General features: G+C 38.5%; 1 protein-coding gene across 7 annotated transcripts in view; it reads right to left on the bottom strand.

Moving 5' to 3' along the window:
• Positions 1-11,370: 11,370 nt before the first annotated feature.
• Positions 11,371-25,924, bottom strand: part of LOC105445543 (rho GTPase-activating protein 27) — a 73,491-nt gene continuing 58,937 nt past the window's right edge. For 6 of the 7 annotated variants that reach the window (XM_030990344.1, XM_030990338.1, XM_030990340.1 and 3 more), the window contains 9 exons: positions 25,347-25,511; positions 24,251-24,346; positions 22,226-22,318; positions 21,268-21,337; positions 20,171-20,296; positions 19,159-19,338; positions 18,067-18,204; positions 17,335-17,443; positions 11,371-15,915 (listed from right to left, as the gene is read on the bottom strand). In XM_030990344.1, the coding sequence (XP_030846204.1) occupies positions 15,744-15,915; positions 17,335-17,443; positions 18,067-18,204; positions 19,159-19,338; positions 20,171-20,296; positions 21,268-21,337; positions 22,226-22,318; positions 24,251-24,346; positions 25,347-25,511 (1,149 nt within the window). In that variant the 3' untranslated portion in view covers positions 11,371-15,743. Of the gene's footprint in view, positions 15,916-17,334; positions 17,444-18,066; positions 18,205-19,064; positions 19,128-19,158; positions 19,339-20,170; positions 20,297-21,267; positions 21,338-22,225; positions 22,319-24,250; positions 24,347-25,346; positions 25,512-25,924 lie in introns of all 7 variants that reach the window. The other variant, XM_030990339.1, reaches the window with a different exon arrangement.

The raw sequence follows: 25,924 nt of genomic DNA, 5'->3' as shown, positions 1-25,924 counted from the left end.
GGGCAGTTGAATGGAATTGAAGCGAATTCATGAAAATTATCCAAACCCAGAAACAAACACGCATGAAATCAAAGATACGTGAGGAGGATGAAAAGGATGAAGGTTAGAGAACATAATCATGAAGCTCAAAAGGCATTAATACAATTTGAAGAGATTCAAATGCTACGGTGTAAAAAAGCGAAAATATGTCAAGAGTTTCTTCCAAAATGGATTACATCCAAACTTCCTAGCGTTTTCGAATAAATCAAGGGTTTTGTCATTAACCGCTTTCTTTTGTCGGTTTTCACGTTTTGTTTCCACTTTTATGGTAGGGATAATGCCTTTCATCAATTTGATTATCTTTTTTGTTTAATCTAGCATTGAATTTTATTTCTGTGGATTTAGTCCCTTTTCAAGATGGAAGTGCGGTCCAACGTCACTCATTCTGAATATTTAAACCACATAAACGATTCAATAAGAAATTTAATTCTGCTAGAAGGGCATGTTTTATCATCTTCTACAATGCTTATCATTTATTCGTTTATTGGAGGAAAAAAAAATTCTTGTAAAAATAACGCTTTTAGATGTTTGATTCCAAAAGGAAATATCCAAGACAAATGTATTGAATTGTTCCACCTATCACCATATGTACGAAGATCGTGAAACTTATCTTAAAGAACGTGGTTGTAAAATATCGTAGTCGGCAAACTAGATTTAATCCCTTTTGAAATGAAACGATTTTGGATTAAATCCATTTGGAACAAGATCGGATTTAGCACCTTTGGGAATTGAGCCCACTGTCCTACTTGTAGCTACTGGCTCCGTCTATATAGAAAACTTCCCCAATCGGTGCCTGTTGGTCCCCCATGATCCTCTTTTCTTATGAGCGGAGCTGAGTTAATGAGATAGCCACCTGTCAGTGACCTCGCTGTGTGGTCTAATCCCTTCTGGCCCAGTAGTGTTGACGGTCTTTAAAAGAAGCGTCATTCCGAACACTTTATTTGATAAAAATGTTTCAACTGCGCTGTTGGTTCTCGAATCGAGTCCTATATGTCGGCGAAGTGAAAATTAAGTATTAAACTACGCAAATTGTTGGCAAGTTGGCTATTAGATGGCGCTGGGTCAAACAACAGTGCGCTAGGGCAGGAGGTTATCAGTTCAGTATCACTTTAAAGACCGTCAATACTACTGGGCCAGAAGGGATTAGACCACACAGCGAGGTCACTGACAGGTGGCTATCTCATTGACTCAGCTTTCAACTAACATAAGAAAAAGAGGATCATGGGGGGCCAACAGGCACCGATTGGGGAAGTTTTCTATATAGAGGAAGCAAGTAGCTACAAGTAGGACAGTGGGGCTTTAAAAGGACTTGGTAACATTGTTCAGATGACAGAAGGTGGTGCTAAGGAAGGGACTTCAAAGATAGTTGCATTATTAATTCACGGCCCACGAACAAAAACCCGTTATGGTGACCGTGCCTTTTCATCGATTGCCCCCGCCCTCTGGCACAAACTCCCACCTATATTTAAAATGCCCCATCCATCGAATCATTCAAAACCCTTCTTAAAACCCACCTTTTTAATCAGTTATAGTTTACTGGAGGCGCACACAAGTATTGTATTGTATTGCATTGTATTAGTAATATTTCATTTTACTTTGTTGCTTTTAAGGTATTAAACATGTTGAATAATTTAAAAGTTAGACAGTAACACCTGTGCGCTTAGAAACATCTGTATAAAGCGCCCTATAAATGTAATTATTATTATTATTATTATTATTATTATTATTATTATTATTATTAAAGATATTCTGAAAGTTTGAGTGAAAACGGACCATTACTAATGATAATATGGGAAAAGCTGATCTGATCGATTCCTTAATTGATTATTATTCTCCCAACTATATTGTTACAATTTAATTACATTTTAGGTGAATGTAAATTGTCACAAAGCAATGAATTGGCTTCATATAGCATTCCAGAAATTTCAGTGTTGAAAGATTCTTAACACCTGTGTTATGTCTTTTTTTTTCATGGAAAAACGTTTGGGAAAATTCCAAAATGGTTTTGGAAAATTTACTGTTAGAGGAAACTTGCACAGTGACGCCTTCATAAAAAATGACATATATCTCTGTGGTTTGAGAATTTTAGGTGAGAGTTCATACAAAAATGACACAATTTTTTCATCAATTTTCGACAATGTTACCGAGTCACTTTACAGAAAACTCTTCATACGATGGATCTACGTCAATGTTAATGTGTTTTTTTAACTGAAATAAATATTGAATTAATTTTATTCAAATGTCGATCTTGTGTCCACTCTTTCTGAATTGATATGGCTCTCAATTTTTCATTTCCCGAGTAACAGTAGATGTGTTTTATTCATCACATGTATTATTCGATTTCGCAAACAATTTGTATTTTAAATTCAATATTGCACCTAGAAGATCATATTCCACGCTGTCTTCCCTGAACCTGACCTTTTCACCTATTCTCAAATGTTGTCTTTATTTCTTTGCTATTATAACTTTCTTGCTTACCTCTCCTTTCTATCTGTCCTTATTTTTTCAATTCAAACAAGAAGACATTAATCACCATGACAGCGATGGTATACAAATGCAGCGTTTCAATACTCTCAATTAATTTTTCATAATGATAGGAGAGGCATGTTATGGAACATGTTGATACTTATGGGTGTCATAAGCGATACCGATACATTTTATGTAGCTCTCTCTTGTTCCTCTCTCTCTCTCTCTCTCTCTCTCTCTCTCTCTCTTTCTTTCTCTCTCTCTTGTTCCTCTCTCTCTCTCTCTCTCTCTCTCTCTCTCTCTCTTTCTGTCTCTCACCTCTCATTCTCTCTCTCTCTCTCCTCTCTCTCTCTCTCTTTCTCTCTCTCTCTCTCTCTCTCTCTCTCTCTCTCTCTCTCAATCACACACAAACTACTGTTTTCCCATGTGCCCCTTTTCCTTTCTAATAAGTGGCTTTTTTCTATGTGATAAGTTACCCCATTAAAAAAAAAATGTTCCACTTCTCATAAATGCCCCTTTTCACCTATGAAATATGTCCCTTTTCATTCTCATGAGTGCCCCTTTTCATCTCTGATGAGTATGCCTCTTTTATTTTGACACATGCCCCTTTTCCTTTCTAATAAATGCTCTTTTTCCTTCTTATAAGTGCCCATTCCCTTTCTCATAATTACCCCCCTTTTCTCTGATAGGTGCCCCGTTTATTTTAACATGTGCCCCTTTTTCTTTTTAACAGAGGCCAATTTTTCCTTCTCGTAAAAGCCCCCTTTTAATATCTGATCGGTGCCCCATTTCTTTTCTTTCACCATATGCACATTTTCTTTTATTCTAAGTGGTCCTTTTCAGTGCGATAAGTGCCCCTTTTTACCGCTGATAATTTCCCTTTTTACAATGTACGTGCCCCTATTCCTTTCTAATAAAGAACCTATCCCCCTTTCCATCTCTTATAAATGCCCCTATCAAAATATGATGGGGTGCTTTTTTGCCGTCGACAGATGCCCATGTCTCATTCTCAATTTCTCATAAGTGTTTTTTTCATCCCTGGTGAGTGCCTCTTTTCAGGTATCAGAAGAGCCCATTTCCTGTTCTGATTTTCACCCTTTATACTTTGACACGTGCCTCCTTTTCCTCTCATCGTGAAACGTGTCCCTCATTTAAAGCGACTACAAGCAATTTCCTCCGGCAAAATAGATGATATAATTATGTTTCTTATCAAAGGTCTTCTTTTTCGCACTACACTGCATCCTCAAAAATCTTACATTTTTTCCTCGCTCGCTCGCAAATGAATACTCAGACCGCCACAGTATGATGATTAAGTAATATCTTGTATGATGTGTTTACAAAGAGAAGAAAGTATTGAAATCATCTCTGATAATGTAATCACAATGTAGGGGTATATACCTATATGTTAAAAAAAAATATATGGATAGATTCGCTTCGAGATTTCCCTCTGTAGGTGCCCCCTTTTTTTTCTTTTTTCTTTTTTTACAGAAAGTACCCTTTTTGTTGGAGCCCCCCCCCCCACCTTGGAGGTCGCCCCGCCGCCCCTGACCTCATGACTGCCGTAGAAGTGACTGTCTACTGAGATAAGAATCCTGAGAGTCGACGGTATAATTAAGACAAATTTCTCTTCGACAACAACAGGCTCAGAGAACTGTCCATTACAAATCATTGTTATCAAAATAAAGAGGTTGAGAAATACAAAGCGGATTATGCATAATAATTCATGATAATTCACGGATCATACAGATCCTTTCATTTTGTATTTTCGGTCTCGCTTGTCAAACTTCAATTCAAACCGATGCATTTTAAAGAATCATTCAATATTATGAAAAGCTTTACGAGACCACACTAAATGTCCATAGTATTGAAATACACGCTACCCTAAGCCTACTTGACCTTGAGAATTCGTTCCGACCTCTTTCACCCTATGTTTAGAAATGCTATGTGAACCTTTAAAGAGGCAGGCGCGGATCCAGGATTTCTTAGGGGAGGGGGCCCAACTTTTTTTTTTTTGCTCCCGAAAATTTGAAAATCGCGCCGGCCGAAAAGTCGCTCAGTGGGGGGGGGGGGGGGGGGGGGGGGGGGTACAGAGCACAATTTTTTTTTTTTTTTTTTTTTTGCTCCCAAAAATTTGAAAAACGCGCCGGCCAAAAATTCGCTCAGTGGGGGGGGGGGGGGGGGGGGGGGGGGGGGGGGGGGGGGGGTAGTGAGCACATTTTTTTTTTTTTTGATCCTCAAAAAAATTCAATTTGCACCCCCCCTTTGAGCGCCAGGGGGGGGGCCCAACCCCCCAAAAAGGTAAAAATCACGTGATTTTACATGATTTTTTTTCTCAAGGGGGGGGGCCCCCCCTGGATCCGCCACTGTAAAGAGGAAACAATTAGTTCCAGTTGCGTAGGGTGGTTCGAGCCTTCGATGGGTCACTGGCATTCGTGATGGGGAGGGGGGGGGGAGGGTGAATCTTACGACGTAATACAGATGAAAGTGAGGACTCCGATTTTATAGGGATGTAGTGAGATCGAAGATTAACTACGATCTTCTTTTCACGCTCTCTTCACCCCTCCCCCTCTCCCGATCCCCTTTTTTCTATGCTTTTATTATTTAAAAAATATATTTGGGAGCTGACCCCCTCTCCGGTCCCTGTCGCTACGCCTTGGTAACGGTTGCACCGTTGCAGTACACACCCACAAGCAATGCGATTAAGCATATGTGACGTTTCAATGATTTTAATCCTCTCCGCTGAGGGAAGCAGTCAGGCGATGCAGGATTATGTTTGACACTACGTGTAAAGATGTTGAGCAAAGCATTAGCGTGCACTTGACTTAGTATTATTTCTCTCTCTCTCTCTCTCTCTCTCTCTCTTTTTTTCTCTCTCTCTCTCTCTCTTACTCTCGACCTCCTCATCATCCCTCCATCCGTCTCTTAGGCACGCAAAGACCTTTATCTTTTGAAGAAAAAATACTTGTATTCGCCAAACTGGATTTAATCCCGTTTGGAATGACACGATTTTAGATTGAATTAATCCATTTGTTCAAAAGTGGATTTAATGCCTTTTGGAAACAAGCTCTTGTGTAAAGAACGGTTATTTCCAACACTTTATTTGAAACAAATGTTTCAGGTTGTGAATAAAAAAAAATAAAAAAACGTACCACAGCCAAGTAAATATATATATATATTTTTAAAAAATGGCCATGCTCTGCTAAAAGTACTACCGTAAAATCTTTAGCAGTATGGTCTCGTAACTCGCTGATTCCCTAGCTGCGCTGTTGGTTCTTTATTGTTTATTATTCCATATTGCAAAGTACATGCATTTTAAAATCAATATTGCACTGTGAAAAACATATTCCTCGCTGTCATCTCTGAACTGGACTTTTTTCACTCATTCTCTCATATCTTTTTCTCTTTCTTTGTATTTTAAATTCAATATTGCACTGTGAAAAGCATATTCCTCGCTGCCTTCTCTAAAATTGACTTTTTTTGTTCTCTTTCTTTCTCTTGATAACTCTTTTTTCCCCCTTCTTCTCTCTATAATTATATATTTTCTCACGTAAAAAAAAATAATTTAAGCTTGTATTGCTTCTTCACTTCAACAAGGAAAAAAAAAGAAATACATTCCTAGATTCATGGGCGTTTTACAAATTAATAACTCTCATATAGTACATAAGTCAGAATCATTAATGTGAGCAGAAATCGATGAAGTTAAATGAAAAAATAAGTACGGTCTGTTCTTGTCATTCATGAAGGCGTCGATCACCATGACAACGAGGGTCTAAAATTGGAGCGTTTCAATGCTTTCAAATAATTCTTTATAGTGATGAAATAGGCATGATGTGGAACATGTTGATAATTAAATTTTAAAAATTTTCTAACCGTACTTTTTACATATCTCTCTCTATATCCCCCCCCCCTCTCTCGTTCTCTCTCTCTCTTACTCTCCCTCAGCCTTCTTTCACTCTCAACCTCACTATCTCACTATCTCTCTCTCTCTCTCTCTCTCTTTCTCTCTCTCTCTCTTTCTTTCTGTCTCTTTCTTTCTTTCTCTCTCTCTCTCACTCTCTTTGATTTTTTTCTTAATTTTTTGGAAGATTTTGATTGACACACAAATAAATGTTCTGATGAAATGATGTTTTTTTTGTGTGTGCAAAATCTGAGAGCTTTTCCTTGTCAGAAAAAGTCACAGAAACAAGATGCTTGCATACCAATAGGACATCCAATGTCCATTTCTACACTTACACGATTTTTACAACCCTTTCAAATATGACAGATTGGTCAAAATAATATATAATGTAATTATTAATCGCTAAAATTTGAGGAGGCATGGTGCCGTAACTACCACATTCAAAATTATTCTGACAGACTTTGGTATTTTTTAAAACTTCATCTTTAGCAAATTGTAAAAGTTTATGACCATTTTTGTTATGATTCACAATTTTTGTGAATCAAGATTCAAGAACAAGTGGTGACCTTTCGGAAAAGGTTCTTCAATGTGCATGAAGCAAAACTGAACATTCTAAGAATCTGGTTGAATATATTTACGTCTATGCAGACATATTCGAGACAAAGCCTTATCTGCCAGAGGCTATTATATGCTTAAAAGACCAGGAAAAGGCATTACCATGGCAAAACTGAATGATTCAATAGTTTTCAAAAGTTGATATTCATGTGTGCCACGACGAAGTAATCGTTTGATGGTGGATATGGAAAATAATGCGACATAGTGAATCGAGAAGCTTTGAAAGCGGTTATTTAACCTACAAAAATGTTTAATATTTTTTTCTAAAGGCTTCCAACCTTCCAATAAATCGATACATCGCATAAGAGCATATTATATGCTTGTACCTGTAATTCTGTGGACATATTAAAAGGAATCCTTCCTTCTTGAAGCAAATTGCGGCTTTCCCCGTACGTTCTAATAACTCGATACCAGTAGTGAATTGCGGGGCGGAAGGGGGTACGCACATGGGGCAATGCCCTCTCAAAAGAAAAAACCGATACACATTTGGTAAAATGATAACAATAATAAAAATACTCCCTCATTTTACCCATCGCGACAGCATTTACTCATGGTGCCGAAAGGCCTTGGTTTCGAACCCATGAGTAACTCCCGGAGAGAAGACCATTGCTTTACTACTGAGCGACTCTGCCTCCATCATCACCCCTCCATCTCCATACCTCTGTCAATCCTTTACAAGACGAATATTGGCTGCAAAGCCTGAGGAAGGACTCCAAAGAATTATCTCCCAGATTATCATTGAGCATGCACATTTTAATATGGTTCCAATAAATAATACAGTCGTTTGATGCGCAACATTGCAAAAACATAATTATGTATGCCGAACTATTTCCTCTTCAAAAATGCTGCCCGCGTTCTCTCTCTCTCTCTCTCTCTCTCTCTCTCTCTCTCTCTCTCTCTCTCTTTCTCTCTCTCTTTCTTCTCTCTCTGGCTGCAAAGTCCGAAGAAAGACTCCAAAGAATTATCTTCCAGATTATCATTAAGAACATTTTGAATAGGTTGCAATAAATATTACAGTCGTTTGATGCGCAACATTGCAAAAACATAATTATGTATGCCGAACTATTTCCTCTTCAAAAATGCTCCCCGCGTTCTCTCTCTCTCTCTCTCTCTCTCTCTCTCTCTCTCTCTCTCTCTCTCTCTTTCTTTCTCTCTCTGGCTGCAAAGTCCGAAGAAAGACTCCAAAGAATTATCTTCCAGATTATCATTAAGAACATTTTGAATAGGTTGCAATAAATATTACAGTCGTTTGATGCGCAACATTGCAAAAACATAATTATGTATGCCGAACTATTTCCTCTTCAAAAATGCTCCCCGCGTTCTCTCTCTCTCTCTCTCTCTCTCTCTCTCTCTCTCTCTCTCTCTCTCTCTCTCTCTCTCTCTCTCTTTCTTCTCTCTCTGGCTGCAAAGTCCGAAGAAAGACTCCAAAGAATTATCTTCCAGATTATCATTAGGAACATTTTGAATAGGTTCCAATAAATATACAGTCGTTTGATGCGCAACATTCACAAAATATTCATGTATGCCGAACTAGTTCCTCTTAACAAAAATGTTAACTCCCCGCTTTCTCTCTCTCTCTCTCTCTCTCTCTCTCTCTCTCTCTCTCTCTCTCTCTCTCTCCATAGCCTCAGGATTTTTGCTCTTTATACTCATGTATAATGTGTAATTCCTTGCATCCTAGATCAAAAGATAATGCACAAAAAGTTCTTTAAAAGTTGACCCTGTACTGATATAGGTTAAAGATAAAGTTGAATTCTGGTAATGCGGTTGCATTGTGAAAGAAAAAGGTGTGGAATGGATCAGAAAAAGTTTGTCATGTAGCATGTAAGTATTGGTGTGTACTGCAAGGTTCTGGAGTCATCAAAACCATAATAAATTTGACCCAGTCTTGGTAAAGTAACAAGCACTGTACACAGAAAGATGTATATGGGACAACACACATGGTGTCGGGGCTACTAACCTTGATTTCCTTATCTTTCTATGCTCACTGCTCAGCCAGTATACATTTTCTACCAAAATTGTTTGGCACATGTCATTTATTTGTACTCTTGAACATTCAGTGTAAGTTTCGTTTGATTCTGTGAGAATTCTTTTCTTTAAAAAAAAAAAACAGAACTCAAGTTTACCTTTAATGCTTGACTCGACCGATTTTTGCTGCAAAGTCTTGGAAAGGAATCGGTATTCAGTATGATCTCCCAGCGGATCATTAAATACATTTGAATGTTTCAACGGGCATCCATTAAATCGATGCACCTTGAAGAAGTTGTCATGTGGAACGCTTTTCACACTAGAATTACGCTTCTTGAAGTGGCCCCTCGTCTATGCTCTCTCCTCTCTCACTCATCCTCTCCCTACCCCCTCCCATGTACATGTTTATTGTTCCTTCCTCTGCTCTGCTCTGTTTCTGAAACTCCTTTTCTCTGCCATCCCTGTCCTTCCTCTCTCTCCATCGCCCACACCTCCCCACTTTTTTTCTCTCTCTCTCTTTCCATTTATCATCTATATGTATTTTGAGTTTTTCACCTCCATCTTTTACCGCTAAGCTTATCTATAAGCTCCATTATGATTGCTCTTTCTCTCTCTCTCTCTCTCTCTCTCTCACTCTATCTCTGCTCCCCTCTCTTTCCTATCTCAGTAACCCAGTAACTCATTAGAATCCTTCGAGACATGGATATTAGCTATTAATCCGCTATGCTCCCTGATAAAAACCCTGCTCATGCAGAAGGGGGGAAAAAAAGCAGTAAACTGTCTCATAGAAAGAGCTACCATAAATAAAATGGCACAAGCGCTTTGCCTAATGCGTGTCAAAAATCGTACGACATTCAGAAAACCAAGTATGCTCAGGACACTTTTTCATTTACCCCACTTGTTATCAATTTACACATAAAATATTTTCTTAAAGGTATAGACCAGTTTTGGAACGCCCCCCTCTCAAAAAATGAAATGGAAGCTCTTCTAACCAAACATGTGAAAAAATATGTTTTGACTAATACGTGATGATACAAACCGCCTACTAATTGATATATATGTGTTAAATTATCATATCGATCCGCCCTGGATAGATATTGCGAATGCACTTCAACATTGAACATTTGGGCATATATTTCTGTTTTTTGCGAATTCAGGTTGAAGTATTACCATCTAAACCTCTGAAGGCAATATTTAAACAATATTGAATGGATATTTTTGCACCCAATACCCTTGAACCGCAATTTAACCACTACCGGTCTATATCTTTAAGTTGCTATGGCATCCTTTTCCCTCCTTGCAGCATGGTTTAATTTACTCCAATTTAATCTCATCTAAATGTAGCTACACGTTTTCCAGAACATCTTCAACAAGAATAAATATAATACATCGTTTGATCTGGCCCCAAGCAGACAAAATAAATACACCAATACTCCTTCTATTTTCATACTTCCCAGTATCTTTTTAATACCATCATCTGATGTTCCATCCATCCATCTCCTCCTCAGCAATGGACGCAGACCAGACTGATAAATCTTTACATGCCTCTCGTAATAAACAAAACCTCTACCTATACATAGTTATATGCAATGTTCCCATAAACCCAGTGAAAAAATGTAACATGGTGGTACATAATGAAATAAACAAACTCTTTACTTACAGGCAATATTCTCATAAATATTCAATGGTCCATTGTTGTACATTTCCACAAAAGCGGGTATACGAATTCAACGAACAGAAGAGGAAAGTTGAGATGCAGTTTAGGAAAGACTCTTCTCGATTTAAGCACGATATCCTGGATGAATTTTGTAAAGGAGGGCCAGGAATATCTTGCTTGATTTGTGAAGTAGCCTCCTAATATTTTAGATATAAAATGCTCGGGTAATAAAACAGATCATCAACTCTCCGCAAGAAGGCCGTAATAGCTCTATTTGTTCAATGGCAGATACGACCTTCTTGCAGCAATCACTGTAAATTGTTAAGCTCACCGGACACTATACGATCAGCCTACAAACCGATGTTGGAAGTATCTCCAAAAGCTTTTGATATGAACATTCTAACTTCTAAAATCTCAATGATCGATGATTTGAATAGTCATAGCCGCGGATAACCCAAAATGAACTTTCAATGGATTTTCAAGCTTCCTTGGAAGAGTAATAGCTAATCGGCTCAGAATAGTAGTTCTTGACATCATAACAGTAGTGAAATTATCTACGATTTTAAGCCAATTTAGCATTTATTCTGACTAGAATGCTTAAATGCACTCAAATTCTTTTGTTGGCATTCTTACCATTATTTAGAACCTACATCAAAAGCATGTTTGTTTAGATTTCAAAATCTAATATCATTCCTGTTTCTTCGAAAGTCGGATCACAGGAAGATCGTATAGTATGCGGTGGGCTTTATTGTGTACATTTAAAAAATACCCTACCATGAGGAATATCCATAACATTTACATATCTGTATACATTAATTGTTCTCTATAAGTACAGTCTTCCTACAAATTTAGTGCAAAAATATCATCAGAATACAATCTGTGTTGGTTTTTTTTCAAACCAGATTCCTTTTCTTTTTTTTGAATTTCATATCTACTCACTACAGTACAAGTTTACCTACTTAAAAAATATCTGTAGTGCAAGATTACTGTATATTTCCAGGACTCTAATCCTTACTTATGTCTATAACTTCTGTTTAATCATATTTTTTTCAAAGCAATATCTTGAGAAACAACTGGATGTCACTGTTTCCGGATCAGTTAATACTCAACAGATCAAAATTTGAATTATACCATACCCATAAAAAAAAAATGATATATCCATTAATGAGGGAAATATTGAAAGCTGCATGGCTTATATCAATATGTATCATGCCCATTTGTGCTGAAATGCATGATAGAACTTTCAGAATATGTTCTTCATCATTCGCTAGAAAAATAAGAGAGTTAAGCGAAAGAATACCTCAAAAGGGAGAAAAATATTACCCACAATTTCAGGAAATACATTGTAGATGCAAGTTAGATTTTGACAATAAGGTAACAATGGTTTCTTTTTCTTGAAAAGTGCCTTTTCTGTTACAACAAAGCGGCTACAGTATCATTACCAAATATACGGAGTTCATTTAGGATTACCTTGTTTTTAATATTTGTGACAGGTCTCAAGAATTAAGTACATGAAAAGGAGATGAATTGAGACACAGCCCAGTCCTATTTTTACTACTTTGTGGTATTGATTAATAAACATATTTGTCTAGTGGAACACTTTTGGAATGTAAGTCTCAAAATGTGAGATACAAATAATTGAAACATCTAACGATGGGATCAAGACTCACATTAACATTGATAATTATAATACGATTGTTTGGTCACAATTAAATGAGAGGGGGGGGGGGTGTTCAATTGTTAGGTCAAAATTAAAGGAATGAGGTGTTTGACATCTTAATCTTTTTGGTTATATCAATTCTACAGATTGTTGATGTTAGGTTTGGTCCTACTCATTGCCTAGGGTACTTTAAACTTGAATTTTATGTTAATCTAAACTTCGCTGAAAAGTGTTTAGTATTTACCTCACGATCTCTTGCGAAACCTTTATCAAAACGACCAAAAATGAAAAAAAGTGAATTAAAAAATGACAAACATATGCACTGATTTGGCACGGAACTAAATTGTCTTGCTTTGAGGGCAAATTCAAATTAACAAGAGTGTCTTTGAAATCAATTTCTTGGCTTTTTGGTTGGGTAAAACTCTTCAAATCAAAACGACAGTGGTCAGCTTGTGGACTTACTTGGCTTATTCATTATTTCATAATCTAACATCTACATTGCTTCAAATATTGTAAAATCAATATCTGGCTCAGTATAGTAGAATTGTGCTGTACATTAGATTCAGTGCACTTTACATTTTTGCAGCTAACAATTTACATGTAATATGGTTTCATATCAGGTAGCTCAATCATTTGTTGCTTTGAAAATTTGAGTAAAACAGGAGCATATGGTATTTGCTACAATAGTGAATGAATCACTGCTCAGAGTACAACCAATCATTAAAACTTAAAATTGTTCCTAATTTTCTGCATTCTACCTGCAGCATGTATTATCAAATATAGTGATTTCAATTGTACAGCCAGTGAAAGATACCGTGGGCTTTAAAAACCTAAAATCTTTCCTTATTGCATTTCTTCTTATTAAGTACACAAATTCATTGAATACAATATTCATGGCCTTTCCAGTAAAAATCAAAGACAGGTAAAAATTCATATTTTTAGAGTTGATCAGACGATGCTGATTTCTCTAAAAGGCCCTTTAAAGGCCTTTCATAATACTCTGCACATTACTTTTCTTGAATGTGTGCCCCTTATACACTGTACACTGTAAGTAAATAAATATACATGTAATTCAATACATGGGAATATACATGGACATATAAAAATGAATTATGCTTCAAGTTTATGAATAAATCTGAACATTTTATAACTATCAAACCATACGATAAGTAAATTGAGATGTTGAATGAATTTCAAAATGAAGGGATTTTGGTAATGATGTTCCAGTAACATGCATTTATGTATTTAAATCGTCACTGATATTAATTACAATGAATTTTGTTCGGACTAAAACTACCAAGCAGTATTCAAATGACAATGTATTGTCGTTCCATTTCTGATTTATATCTGTAAATGCGAAGGACTTAAAGTGTTGGAATTAAATTGGAAAGACTTTTTTTTTCGTAAAAAAGTATCAGCCTGCATATTTTTGGAGAAGGGAATACCGTGGCTCTTTTAGCAGCAAGAGACATTGATTGTAATGATAAATATCTGACCAACCTACAAACTAATTGCGCCTCTGGCTTCCATCGGTATTGTCAGTGAAAGATTAACCGAAACTATTCATGGGTTCTAATTCTTGCTCCTGAATACAGAATGCATGCATCTCTCCATGTTAGTCATCAAATCTTTCTCAATAACATATCCATGACCAGGGAACCGTTTCACAAAACTTGTCATCAGTGACAAATGACAGTTTTTGTTATTAGCTACTGAAATCCTTGCTTCTGATTGGTTATCAAGCAGATATGTCACTGATTTTTGCCATTTGTCATTGAGAAAAGGCTTTGTGAAACAGGTCCCAAATTGTGAGTAAGCAGGGAAATACCGTAGTAACTACTAATGTCTTTAAGCAGAGGTATCTAAACTATAGCTAGGTAAATATTACACAAAATGGATATGGGGGGAATCAGTGGGAAATAACATACTAAATAGAAGGAAAACAAATAATCTTCAGAGCCTGTGCAAAATTATTCATAAATGCATTTAAAACATAAAAAGGAATAAATCTGTGAATATAATACCCTTTTGTATGCAAGTAACTCAAGAATTACAAAAATAGAATTGAGAATATAATATGCTTAGAACTTATAACGAAAGAAACAATATGTCACATGATTCAACTCATAATATATATTTTCCACTATAGGGAATTTCTTTAAAACATTGCAAAAAAATATTAAACTTTTTGAGCTGAATGACTGCAGTTGCAGCTCCACTCATGCTGCTGAAAACATACGATACAATGAAATAAATCTCTCTTGAAAGACATTTTAAAAAGACATGATGAGATGGAGCATTTTGCGGAAGCATCAGGAACTTTTCTGTCATCGAAAGGAATCATATTCTTAAAAAAACATGAAATTATTACTGTCAACAGAACATAAAATTATTACTCTTTAAAAACTTCACTGTTTCAAGTTTTAGTACATTGCCCCTTTGTCACACAAGTGTGAATGTATCAGAGATCCTTTTTTTCACAAAACTTGTCAGTGGCAAATGAGAGTTTTTGTTATAAGCTACTGAAATCCTTGCTTCTGATTGGTTGTCATTTGTTGATTTTTGTCATTTGTCATTGAAAAAAAGCTTTGTGAAACGGGTCCCTGGATTCTTTTCCTCAGATCACCCAGTGGGTGATCCCTCCCAGGTCCACAGGAGAACCAGTCTTGCTGTCGTTGAGTCCTGACTAATATTACCCACTGCTTGATCCATGTCCGGTTTCAACCGCGACAATGCAGGCTGATCAATGGAATGTTCTACCTTGAGTATGAGCAAGGACTCACACACTTCTGGGCTATTTGCCATGCTTCCAGTGATACCAACAAAGGAGGAGATGAGGAACGTTGGTCTCGTCAACTGAACAGATTCAACATGAATTGCAAAGCCTCCATCAGTTGTATAGGCTACTGATGCATTACTGTACAGTTACTTTTGTGCACACTTAAAATTATGACTTTCTTGTAGATACAAACCCCATCTATTTCTTCCCATTCTCAGTATCCTCTGGGTGTTGTCTTGTTTGCGGAAGCTCCGAAAACTATCCATTGAAGACATTTCCATGCAACAGAGGATCGTTAAACAATGATGCGCGAATATTAATCAACTAGTTGGGTTTATTTGGCAATGTCTACACACTATTGAAGTCTGGATTCAGTCCCTGGTACGTGTACTTGAATTGGTGACAGTCCACGAACATGATAAACATGGCGATAATGGCTCTTTTTACGTTCATCAGCTATTACAATTACATACGTGTGAGCAACTTGATTTATGACAAATTATCATTCCAATACTCGTCCTTAGGAATAGGAGACATGTGCTAAGCAAAACATTGCTACAGCCACATGCCAAGTTCTGGCCAGACTCTTAGCTTCAGTCCCACATGCTGGTTTCCGCATTGTTCTACAAAACAAAGTCCAGGAGAACACGGGCGGAGCTCACTACCGGAAGATGTTGTCAAATTCTAATAAGACAAACTCCATGACTTGGTTCTGGTAGACGGTCGCCATGGCCATGTTTATGTTCTCCCGCTCGGGCCACATGAGGGTGGGGCCGAAGACCGTTGCCACGTTCTTGGCCGGCATACGGTTGTGATGGACGTTATCCATGACCCTGTCGAGGGGGGGGGGGGCGAAGATGAAGGAGAGAAAGGAAAGTTGGTGAATACATGTATTGCATTGTATTCATTTAGTAAACTTCATTGTACATCAATATTCTGTTTATAAACATATAAATCAATTTACAGTGCAATGTAACAAATCAATATTCTATTTGTAAACATATATATCATTTAAATCAATTTACAAAGTAATGTAACAAACCAATAATCAATTTACAGTGCAATGTAACAAATCAATATTCTGTTTGTAAACATTATCATTTAAATCAATTTACAATGTAATGTAACAAATCAATATTCTGTTTGGAAACATATTTATTATATAGATCAACTTACAATGCAGTGTGTACAGCAAAAAAAGAAGTAAAATCATATACAGCAGAAAAACTCTTCTTTTTCTTCTTGTATTAACATTAGGTAAACTGTTTATTGAAGACATTGCTGTACATGACTACACATTGAGATCTTTGTAAACATTGAAAATTGTTTTCATTATATTAACCCCCCCCCCCCCCCCCCCCACCCCTTTTTTTTCCGCTTGTCAGATAACCCTGGCAGGTGCTGCAAGAATTCTCAATGAAAATACACCCTTAAAATGTAAGGGCGTCGTTTGTCTTTTTGTTTCTGTTTTTGTTCCTTGTTTGTCTCTCTCTCGCTCTCTCTTAATGCTGGACATGCTGCTAGGTGACACTTTTTGTTTTTCTCTCCTGCTCGTCAAAAAATAAAGGGAGTGATGTGAGAAATGTGACGTGAAGAAAAAAAATGCCCTGAAAATCTAAGTGCTTTTGCCCCCTCCATTTTACAAGTTTGTCAAGTTATCCCTGGGGGGGGGGGGGGGGGGGCTGTAAGAATTTAAAAAAAAAAAGACCCTAAAATATAGTAGGTAGTTGTTATTTAATTGGGGGGAGGGGAAGTTTTTTTTTATTGTTGTTGATGTTGTTTTTTATTTTGTTGGTGTTGGCATTGTTGTTGTTGTTGTTTGATGTGTTGCTTTCAGAAAAGTTTGAAGTCACAAGGCACCGGGCCCTGAGCATCCCAGGTGAAAAAAGTTCTTCCCAATCGCTAGCTAGAAACCAGGGGAGTGTTTTACGAAGACTAAGATCGACTTTAAGTTGGACTTAACTATGGCAGGCCATTCATGCCACGGGTTGCTCTCACCATTGGTTTCTTAATTATGATCTTTAGATAATATTTTTTCCTTCAATAATGAACTGTGAAAAAAGCTTAATTCTGTAGATGTGTGACCATGATTTGAACGTCCCTTGAGAGACCATTGCCAGTAAATGATGAGAGCAAACAGTGGCATGAATGGCCTGCCATAGTTAAGTCCAACTTAAAGTTGATCTTGGTCTTTGTGAAACACTCCCTAGGATTCCATTTCATGTGGCCTTCTCGGATTCATCTAGTCCTACCTTTTGAGATGCGAGAAGAGGGCAAAGATGGTATCTTGGTTCACGCGAGGCATCTCGCCAAACAGCTCTCGGAATGCTAAGATCTTCTGATCAGTACCAGGTATTTGATCTGTGGAACAATGGAATATGAATGTTACCAACAGAAGATGGGAAATATACACATACATGTATTTCATTATATATCATGGGTTAGAATCTAAAAGTATGCTCAAATCTTCGATCTAAACTAGGTATTTGATCTGTGGAACAATGGTTTATTAATGTTTACTAACAGAAGATGGGAAAATATACAAAGGTCTCAAAGTGAAGGCGGAGTTGAGTTTAGGTTTAACTATGAGTAAGAGTTATCTCAAACTAGGGTTATTGATGGATATTATAAACTTGTCAATGGTCTCAAAGTGAAGGCAGGTTTGAGTTTGGGCTTGACTTTGATTATGAATTAACTCAAAGCTGCAATGATAACTATAAACCTTTAGATCAGTCAGAAACCCCATGACTTTTACAAGCCGATCGCCTGTCTGTTTATCAAGATATTTATGATTGGAAATCGAAACCAAATTTGAAACCAGTATGGTAAAACCGGTCACTCAAAGATTTAAATTTTTTGAGGCACTTCTTTATCATTTTGAAGCGCAATTTTTTTTAAAAGGATTCATATCAAAGACATTGATAACACGCAGGGCCGTGCATCTCAGATTTAACATTGTTAAACGATGCCTTTAATAGACTTACTGATGGATGCTATAAACTTGTCAAAGGTGTTGAAGGTGAATAGTGGCTCCGGAAGTTCCCTGAAGTAGAGCTTGAGAGCGCCGGCTATAACATGGATGTCTTCCTTCCACGGTGATGACTCCAGATCTATGGGTTTCTCTGCAGAAAAAGAAGATGAGAAAATACAAATGTCTCATAATAAAACAAGCTAAATCAGATTCCATTCTTAAACAGTAGACTTGTGGGTGCACCATGTGAGAGAGAGAGAGAGAGAGAGAGGAGGGGGGGGGGGGGGGAGGGAGGATTGAGGAGTCCTGAAAAGGACTCTCTGTAATCTTTCTTGAGGGTTTGTAGTCCTGAAAAGGACTGTTGGTATAGTCTTGAAAAAGACTGTTGGTTATCTTTCTTAGCTTATAAGGAGAACTATAGCGCTTGGAGAGGATGAGTGGCTGGAGTGGCTCGACGTTTCGAGCAGGTTTACTATCCGTCGTCAGGAGCGATTCCATTCTATACACACAATGATCAACTTGGAATTGTATTTTCTATATGAGAGAGAGAGAGAGAGAAGTGACCTCTGACCCCTGTATAAACCACCACTCTCCAACCCTCTCTTATCAATGTACTCCCTCCAATGTTGTACAAATCATTTCTCCCAACATACTCAGCAGAGCTTAGTTTGAACAGAAGTCCAGTACAACCTCACAGAAAAAATAAGCGGTAAACCTCTTCCACTCTCTGTGTCTGTCTCTGTCTATTGTCTCTCTGGCTGTCTGTCTGTCTGTCTCTCTGTCTCTCTCTCTCCCTCTCTCTCTCTCTCTCTCTCTCTCTGCACTATGCATATTTAGTTATATAATATATTGCAAGATCAAGAAATACAAGCACACCATGCCAATGTAATTTCAATTTTACTGCAGAGGTTTTGTCAAGGCGGTTTACCAGAACTCATGCGAATGAGGCTGATGGCAAAAAAACTTTCTAGGGGTGTTGGAAAGCACCCTCTAAAGGGAAGAAGTTCTTACCTTGATCGACGAGGAAACGTAATTTCTGTATGAGAGAGAGGTTTCCGCTGACCCTGTATATCCCTCTAAAGGGAAAAAGTTCTACAATGCTTACCTTGATCGACGAGGAAACGTAATTTCTGTATGAGAGAGAGGTTTCCGCTGACCCTGTAAATACCGTCGCACTCCAGCCCTCTCTTGTCGATGCACCTGATGCACTGGTTGACGAAGCCTGGTACCGTCGTCCTCTCCTTCTCACATAACTTCCCGATGTCCTTCCCAAACACATTCTCCTCTGCAATGGATCAAAATATAAAGAGAAATGATTTGAATGGTGGTGGTTATTTTACCTGACTGCTAAGAAAGCATAAGTGCTTGTTAGTAAGCAACCAGACGGCCGACGGCTTAGGTCCTTTCCGGGGGACCTGGTAATGAGGATTACTGCAAACTCACATATATATACATACAAAGCGAGTATTAAAGGGATACTGAGCTAATGAACTTTCTGCCCTAGTATTGTTTTGTTGCACAAAAACCATCTCATGGTCAACTTGCCAACAGTGCGTAACCCAATACCTAATTCCGACTTCGCAGACAGAGGACTCGATGCAAGAACCCACAGCACAGCTAGAGAAGCAGCGAGTAACAGGACCATATTGCTACAGTCGATGCGAGATGGCACTGGAAAGGATTTTACGGTAATACAGGTATGGCAGTACATATAAAGTTGAGTTCTGGTCATGCGATTGCATTGTGAAAGAAACGATGTGGAATCGATCAGAAAGGTTGATCATCTAGCATATACATGTAAGTTTTGGTGTGTCCTGCAAGGTTCTGGAATCATCAAAATGATAAGAAATTTGGCCCAGTCTGGGTAAAATTACAAGCACTGTAAACAGTAAAGTATATGGGACTACACAAACATGTGGCATGGAAATCTGTCCCGAAATGTATGATGTTACATGCCATATTTCGAATATTAAGTCATTTGAAGAGCCATGCTTTTCAGGAAACATGTTTTATCTGATGTTCTTCCACCCTTGCACAATCCAATGATAATGCTCATAAATTAGTCTTCACCTCTTCCCAGAACTCAACCTTCTCTTTAAATTGAAGGGCTAACGAACCTTGTAAGATGCCCTTGCGTCTCAGGTCTTCTTTGTCGGGTCTCGTGAAGATGAAGTTCTTCAGTTTCTCTCTGATCCTACTGTTGCTCTTCTTCATGGGAGGGGCATCGGGAACCGGTGGTGACACTGATTTGAGGGAAAATATAAAAAAAAGAATAGACCAGTTCACGGTTAGCACATGTCCGAAATGACCACGAATATCCACAGATCTTCAAAACATGAAGAGGTTTCACTTTGTTATTTTGAAATAATCAGTCCTACAGCGATGAAGGTGCTACATAAATAGCCTTAGTTTGTTTCCCCTTCTCAAAGAATACTTCCACCTGTGTATCATGAAGTGCACTGCTTGTGCATAAATGAATAATGATTACATAACTTTCAAGAGCACGTATCCCGTATTTTGTCTTTGTGTATTTCACAATTTGGTCTGCAATGACCTTTATCTGCTCTTGCTCAGACTGCAACTATGAACTGGCTTATTTGCCATAAGATGCTGTGCCACAGAACAACAGGACAGGGTGGAGTTGGAGGTGTTGTGGATAAGTCATCCCACTGCAGGTCACAAGGTACAGGGTTCAAGTCCCGGAGCAGCACTAATGTCCTTCAACAAGATGTCTTATCTACATTTGCCACCCTCCACCCAGGTGTTTTAAATGGGGACCCAGCAGGATGCGAAAGTTAATGTGGCTGGATAAGTTAATGTGGCTGGATGAGCTAGTGTACGCTCGTAAAATGGCGACTGGCCAGTTTGATTGATTATATCTCTCTTGCTATGACATAACCATCGCCAATGGATTTTTTTTCTAAAGTGAAGACATAAAAAAAAACTTTGAGTGACCGGTTTTAACACACTCGTTTTCCCCAATAGACTGTAGTGTTATGAAAACCGTTGGGCAAACGCAAAATTTGGTTTCGTTTTCCAATCATAAATATCCTGACAATCAGGCAGGCGATCGGCTTGTAAACGTCATGGGGTTCCTGACTGACCTAAAGGTTTATAATTATGATTGCAGCATGAGCTAAATCCAGGATTTTGTTTCAGAATCTCAGACAAAGATACCGAATCCCTGTAAGAAAATATTGACTGTTCCACTTACAACCAGTTGGTGTCAGAGGCGAGGAGTTATAAAGTTCCTCGGGAATGTCGGAAGATGACCCTGTTCGACCCTGAATGTGGGAGGAAGAAAAGAATACAACAATAAATGGTCACATCAGTCATTTAGCCGCATTTTACGAACACAGGTAATGTTGAATATTTTCTTTAAATCTGCTCCTGTGGTTGGATTGCAACTTTCAGAACTAAAATGGTTTTAAAAAAAATCATATTGTAACTTTCAGGCATGTTTTATGTAATGGCTGATTCTTGTTTAATGCATGAGATTACTACATAACTCCTTTACTTTAATACTCAAACAATGTTAGAGATAGTCAAAAGAACAAAATTAATCATCCTCATCGCTTAGCATCCAATTAACCCACACTGTGGGTTTGGACATTTCATTTTCCTTATGGTCCTTCTCTAAGCCTTCCAGTCTTTAGCATCCACCTCGGTGAGGCCTGGGGCCTGTTTCATAAAACTTGTTATCAATAACAATTTACAAGCTACTATTATAAGCTACTGAAATCACGGCATCTGATTGGCCGAGAGCAAATTTGTCATTGAAATTTAGCAGTTGCTATAGATAACAAGTTTCATAAAATGGGCCCCCAGATGCTTTAAAGTTTACTAATAACGTCTCCTTCCAATTTTTGTTTTCACTTTCAGTTAAGCCAACCGAAATATTAGACTTCTTTTTTTCAAAGGTGTTTTTTCAATTTTTCTCGAAGCATCAAACAGTACGAGCAAACGTACAAAATAATTAAATTGAATTCAAATTTTATTTCAATTCAAATCCATAAAAGCACATAAGATACAGATTATATACAATATAGAAAACAGAGAACACACACAAAATGGAAACATGTCTACAAATGATGGATGCATACGTTTGACAAAGCAAGGTATACCGGTAATGAAAAACAAGATTGTTTTTATAGGTAAGTTATTAGACTTACTCCAACTGCTCCTCTGATGGCTTCAAACCATGCCTGACTAGTCATCTCATCCTCTCCCTGGACCAGGAAAATACCTTGATCGGTGGTAGACAGCTACATAGAGAGAGAGAGAGAGAGAGAGAGAGAGAGAGGGAGAGGGAGGGAGAGGGAGAGAGAGGGAGGGAGAGGGAGAGAGAGGGAGGGAGAGGGAGAGAGAGGGAGAGAGAGGGAGAGGGAGAGAGAGGGAGAGGGAGAGAGAGGGAGAGGGAGGAGAGAGAGGGAGAGAGAGGGAGAGGGAGAGAGAGAGAGAGAGAGAGAGAGGGAGAGGGAGAGAGAGGGAGAGGGAGAGAGAGGGAGAGAGAGGGAGAGGGAGAGAGAGAGAGAGAGAGAGAGAGAGAGAAACAAACATATAACATCGAGGGTTAATCATTGTTATACTGTATGCATCAGTTTGCCTTTTGAAGGGATGCCACTTTGTTCTTTCATAGTGCATCGTGTGGGCCTTCAGGATTTAGTTGAGTTCTGGGGGGTGTTTCACAAAGACTAAGATCGACTTAAGCTGGTCTTGAACTATGGCAGGCCATTCATGGTCTCTGAAGGGACATCACAAATCTACAGAATTTAAATTTTTTGACAGTTCATTGTTGAGGAAAAAAGTTACTTACATTGTAAACTTGAGTTATATCTAAGACTTGGACTTATCCTACGGTAGGCAATTTATGCCCTTGAGGAGCATTCTTACCATAAGGTCACCGTGTGGGCATATGGCAATTACTAACTTAAAGAGAAGGTTGAGTTCTGGGTAGAGGTGAAAAATAATTTGTGAGCGTTATCATTCTTATTATGCAAGTGTGGAAGAACACCAGATAAGACATGTTCCCTGAAAAGCATGGCTATTCAAAGGCCTTCATATTCTAAATATGTCATGTAACATCGTAAAAATCCAGGGTCAGACTTTTACGCCACGTGTTCGTGTAGTCCCATATACATCTTTCTGTGTACAGTGGTTGTAACTTTACCAAGACTGGGCCAAATTTCTTATCATTTTGATGATTCCAGAACCTTGCAATACACACAAATTCTTATATGCTAGATGATCAACCTTTTCTGGTCGATTCCACACCGTTTCTTTCACAATGCAATCGCATGACCAGAACTCAACTTCATCTTTAAGGGCACTGCTAAACATCTGCAAACACTTTTACCTGCAAGGGATCAATGGAAAGTCTAGCCAAAATCCACAGAGTCTCCAAGCTTAATACGAAATACACCATCTTAGTTCTTTACAGATATCCTGGTAGACCGGATTCGTTCACGCACAATGTGCTTTATCTCAACTCTCCCTGGGGAGCATTCCTACCATATGGACACCGTGTGGGCATATGGCAATTACTAACACTCAGGCTTTCGTCATCCTACCAGGTCCCCATTTCTCCCCTGGATATGGAGTGGAAAATGTAGATTGATGCCTTGCAAAGGGATGTTGGCGCCCTGTCGACCTTTCCATTTCAAGTCAAGTGCTTAAACCACTCAACTCAACACCTCTATCAAGCCTACGGGACCAGATGATTCAGTAGTGAACAGGGTCTGTCTTCAATTCAATACTTAAGTACAAAATGTAAGCTTTTTACTTAGTATTTGGCTTAGATAAAATACTTAGCCAATTTTGGTATTCAATTCACAATTTTGGTTAAGTATTTAACTCTAAATCTAAGCCAACTCCATACACGACTTAAGTCGATTATTTGGAGGCCTTTATTGGCAGGCATATGGTTTTCTTACACAGTATTATAACCTACACACAATTATATCAGCGCGCATTTATTGCAATGCATCAATTACGCATTACTTTTGATGGACCGTGTGACGTCACAATGCTTATCAGTAAGTATTTTACTTAGATTTCGTCTTACATAAGTATAAGTCTAAAATGCGATTTGAATACGAGATAATTAAACTACTTAACTTAGCCATTTACTTAGTAAACTTCTTACATATGCTAAGTATTGAATTGAATACCAGCCCAGGTGAATAAGGTAGTCTTACCTCAAAGATTAATCTCTTTCCTGGAGTTCTACTTCTGCACCAGCAAACCTCATTTCTGAATAAGGTTAGACTCACTTCAGGGTTACTTGCATCCCGCTGTTGGAACAAATGGAAAGATTATCAATACTTATAACACACGTACATGTATCTCTAGATTAAGAAGTTCATATGAAACTAACTGTCATGAATTTGTATTTGTACATAAATGTATTTTAATCCCCTTCCTCCTCCTGCTCCTCCTTCTCCTTCCCTCCCCCTCCTCCTCCCTATTTCCCTGTCACTCCGTCTCATCCACTTTCTTCACCTCCTCCTCCTTCCCTTCTCTTCTCCCCCCTTCCTCCTCCTCCCTCTCCTCCTCCCTCTCCTCCTCCTTCTCCCCTCCCCCTCCTCCTCCCCTCTTTCCCTGTCCCTCCTTCCCATCCACTCTCTCTCCTCCTCCTCCTCCTCCTCCTCCCCCTCTCCCCCCTCCTCCTCCCCCTCCCTCCTTCCCTCCCTCCTTCCCTCCCTCCTTCCCTCCCTCCTTCCCTCCCTCACATTTACATCCTCCCTCTGCTGTTCCACATATCTGGAGCAACCCTAATGAGAGCAAGCAACACATTTATAAGATTGTACAGTGACAAGAAGTTTCCTCCAGCATGGAGAAAGAGAAGGTTGCTCATGCGTGGGTATATAGAGGGCAGCACACGGACGTACGCACAGGAGCGTAATACCCATTGGCTCAGTGTTATGTAGTCATCGCCAAGTTGCCTACTTCACGAACGACTATATACCCATGCATGAACATCTTTAACACACCGATGAAATTCAGTATGGACACGCGAAAGTCATGCTCCTGCACTGTTGTGTGTTTCAATACCACACTTGAATCACACTGTGAACGAGAACAAAAACGCCCCCTTAAAGCCCCACTGAACTACTTATAGCTACTTGCGCCCTCTATATAGCAAACAATGCCTAATCGGTGCCTGTTGGTCCCCATGATCCCTTTTTTATTATGGTAATTGAGAGCTGACTTGATGAAATAGCCACCTGTCAGTGACCTTGCAGGGAAGTCTAATCCTCCCTGGCCAAACTAATACAGATAAGCTTTAAGTACCTCATAGTGCTTGTGATCTTTGTAGTATTTGAGTTGTGAACCGGCCAAGACCGCGTACCCCGGCCGGCTCTTCTTCTTCGGCACTCTATCTTTCATCAGCACCATGCTCAGCATACCCTCCTTCTCTCTCACTTCCATCTCAGTCGGCGCGTATAAGCTTATCCTCTGCAAGAAGAGAGAGAGATATATGGATAGTGAATTAGCTTGTGCAGACTAGAGTGGAATTTACATTTGTATAAGGAAACATCATACAACGACCCATTATATAGTATTAGTGTGAAAGTGGCATACAAACTGGAAAACAACATTTTATATAGAAACGTACAAAACAAAATGTTTGAAGAGGTTAGTTGATATGATATGTATGTTCAGTGTCGGCTATAAAGATGACAGTTCATCGGCTGCCCAGGGGGGTGTTTCACAAAACTTGTCATCAGTGACAAATGACAATTGTTGTTATAAGCTACTGCAATCCTTTAATACTTCTGATTGGTTATCAGCAGATTTGTCACAGATATTTGTCATTTGTCATTGAAAAGGGGCTTTGTGAAAAGGGTCCCAGAAGAAGGCAGCAAGAG

This window comes from Strongylocentrotus purpuratus, unplaced genomic scaffold (assembly GCF_000002235.5).
Source record: "Strongylocentrotus purpuratus isolate Spur 01 unplaced genomic scaffold, Spur_5.0 spur5_scaffold_19, whole genome shotgun sequence".
In the NCBI taxonomy this organism is placed as follows: domain Eukaryota; kingdom Metazoa; phylum Echinodermata; class Echinoidea; order Camarodonta; family Strongylocentrotidae; genus Strongylocentrotus; species Strongylocentrotus purpuratus.
This window is presented reverse-complemented; position numbering and strand designations above follow the sequence as displayed.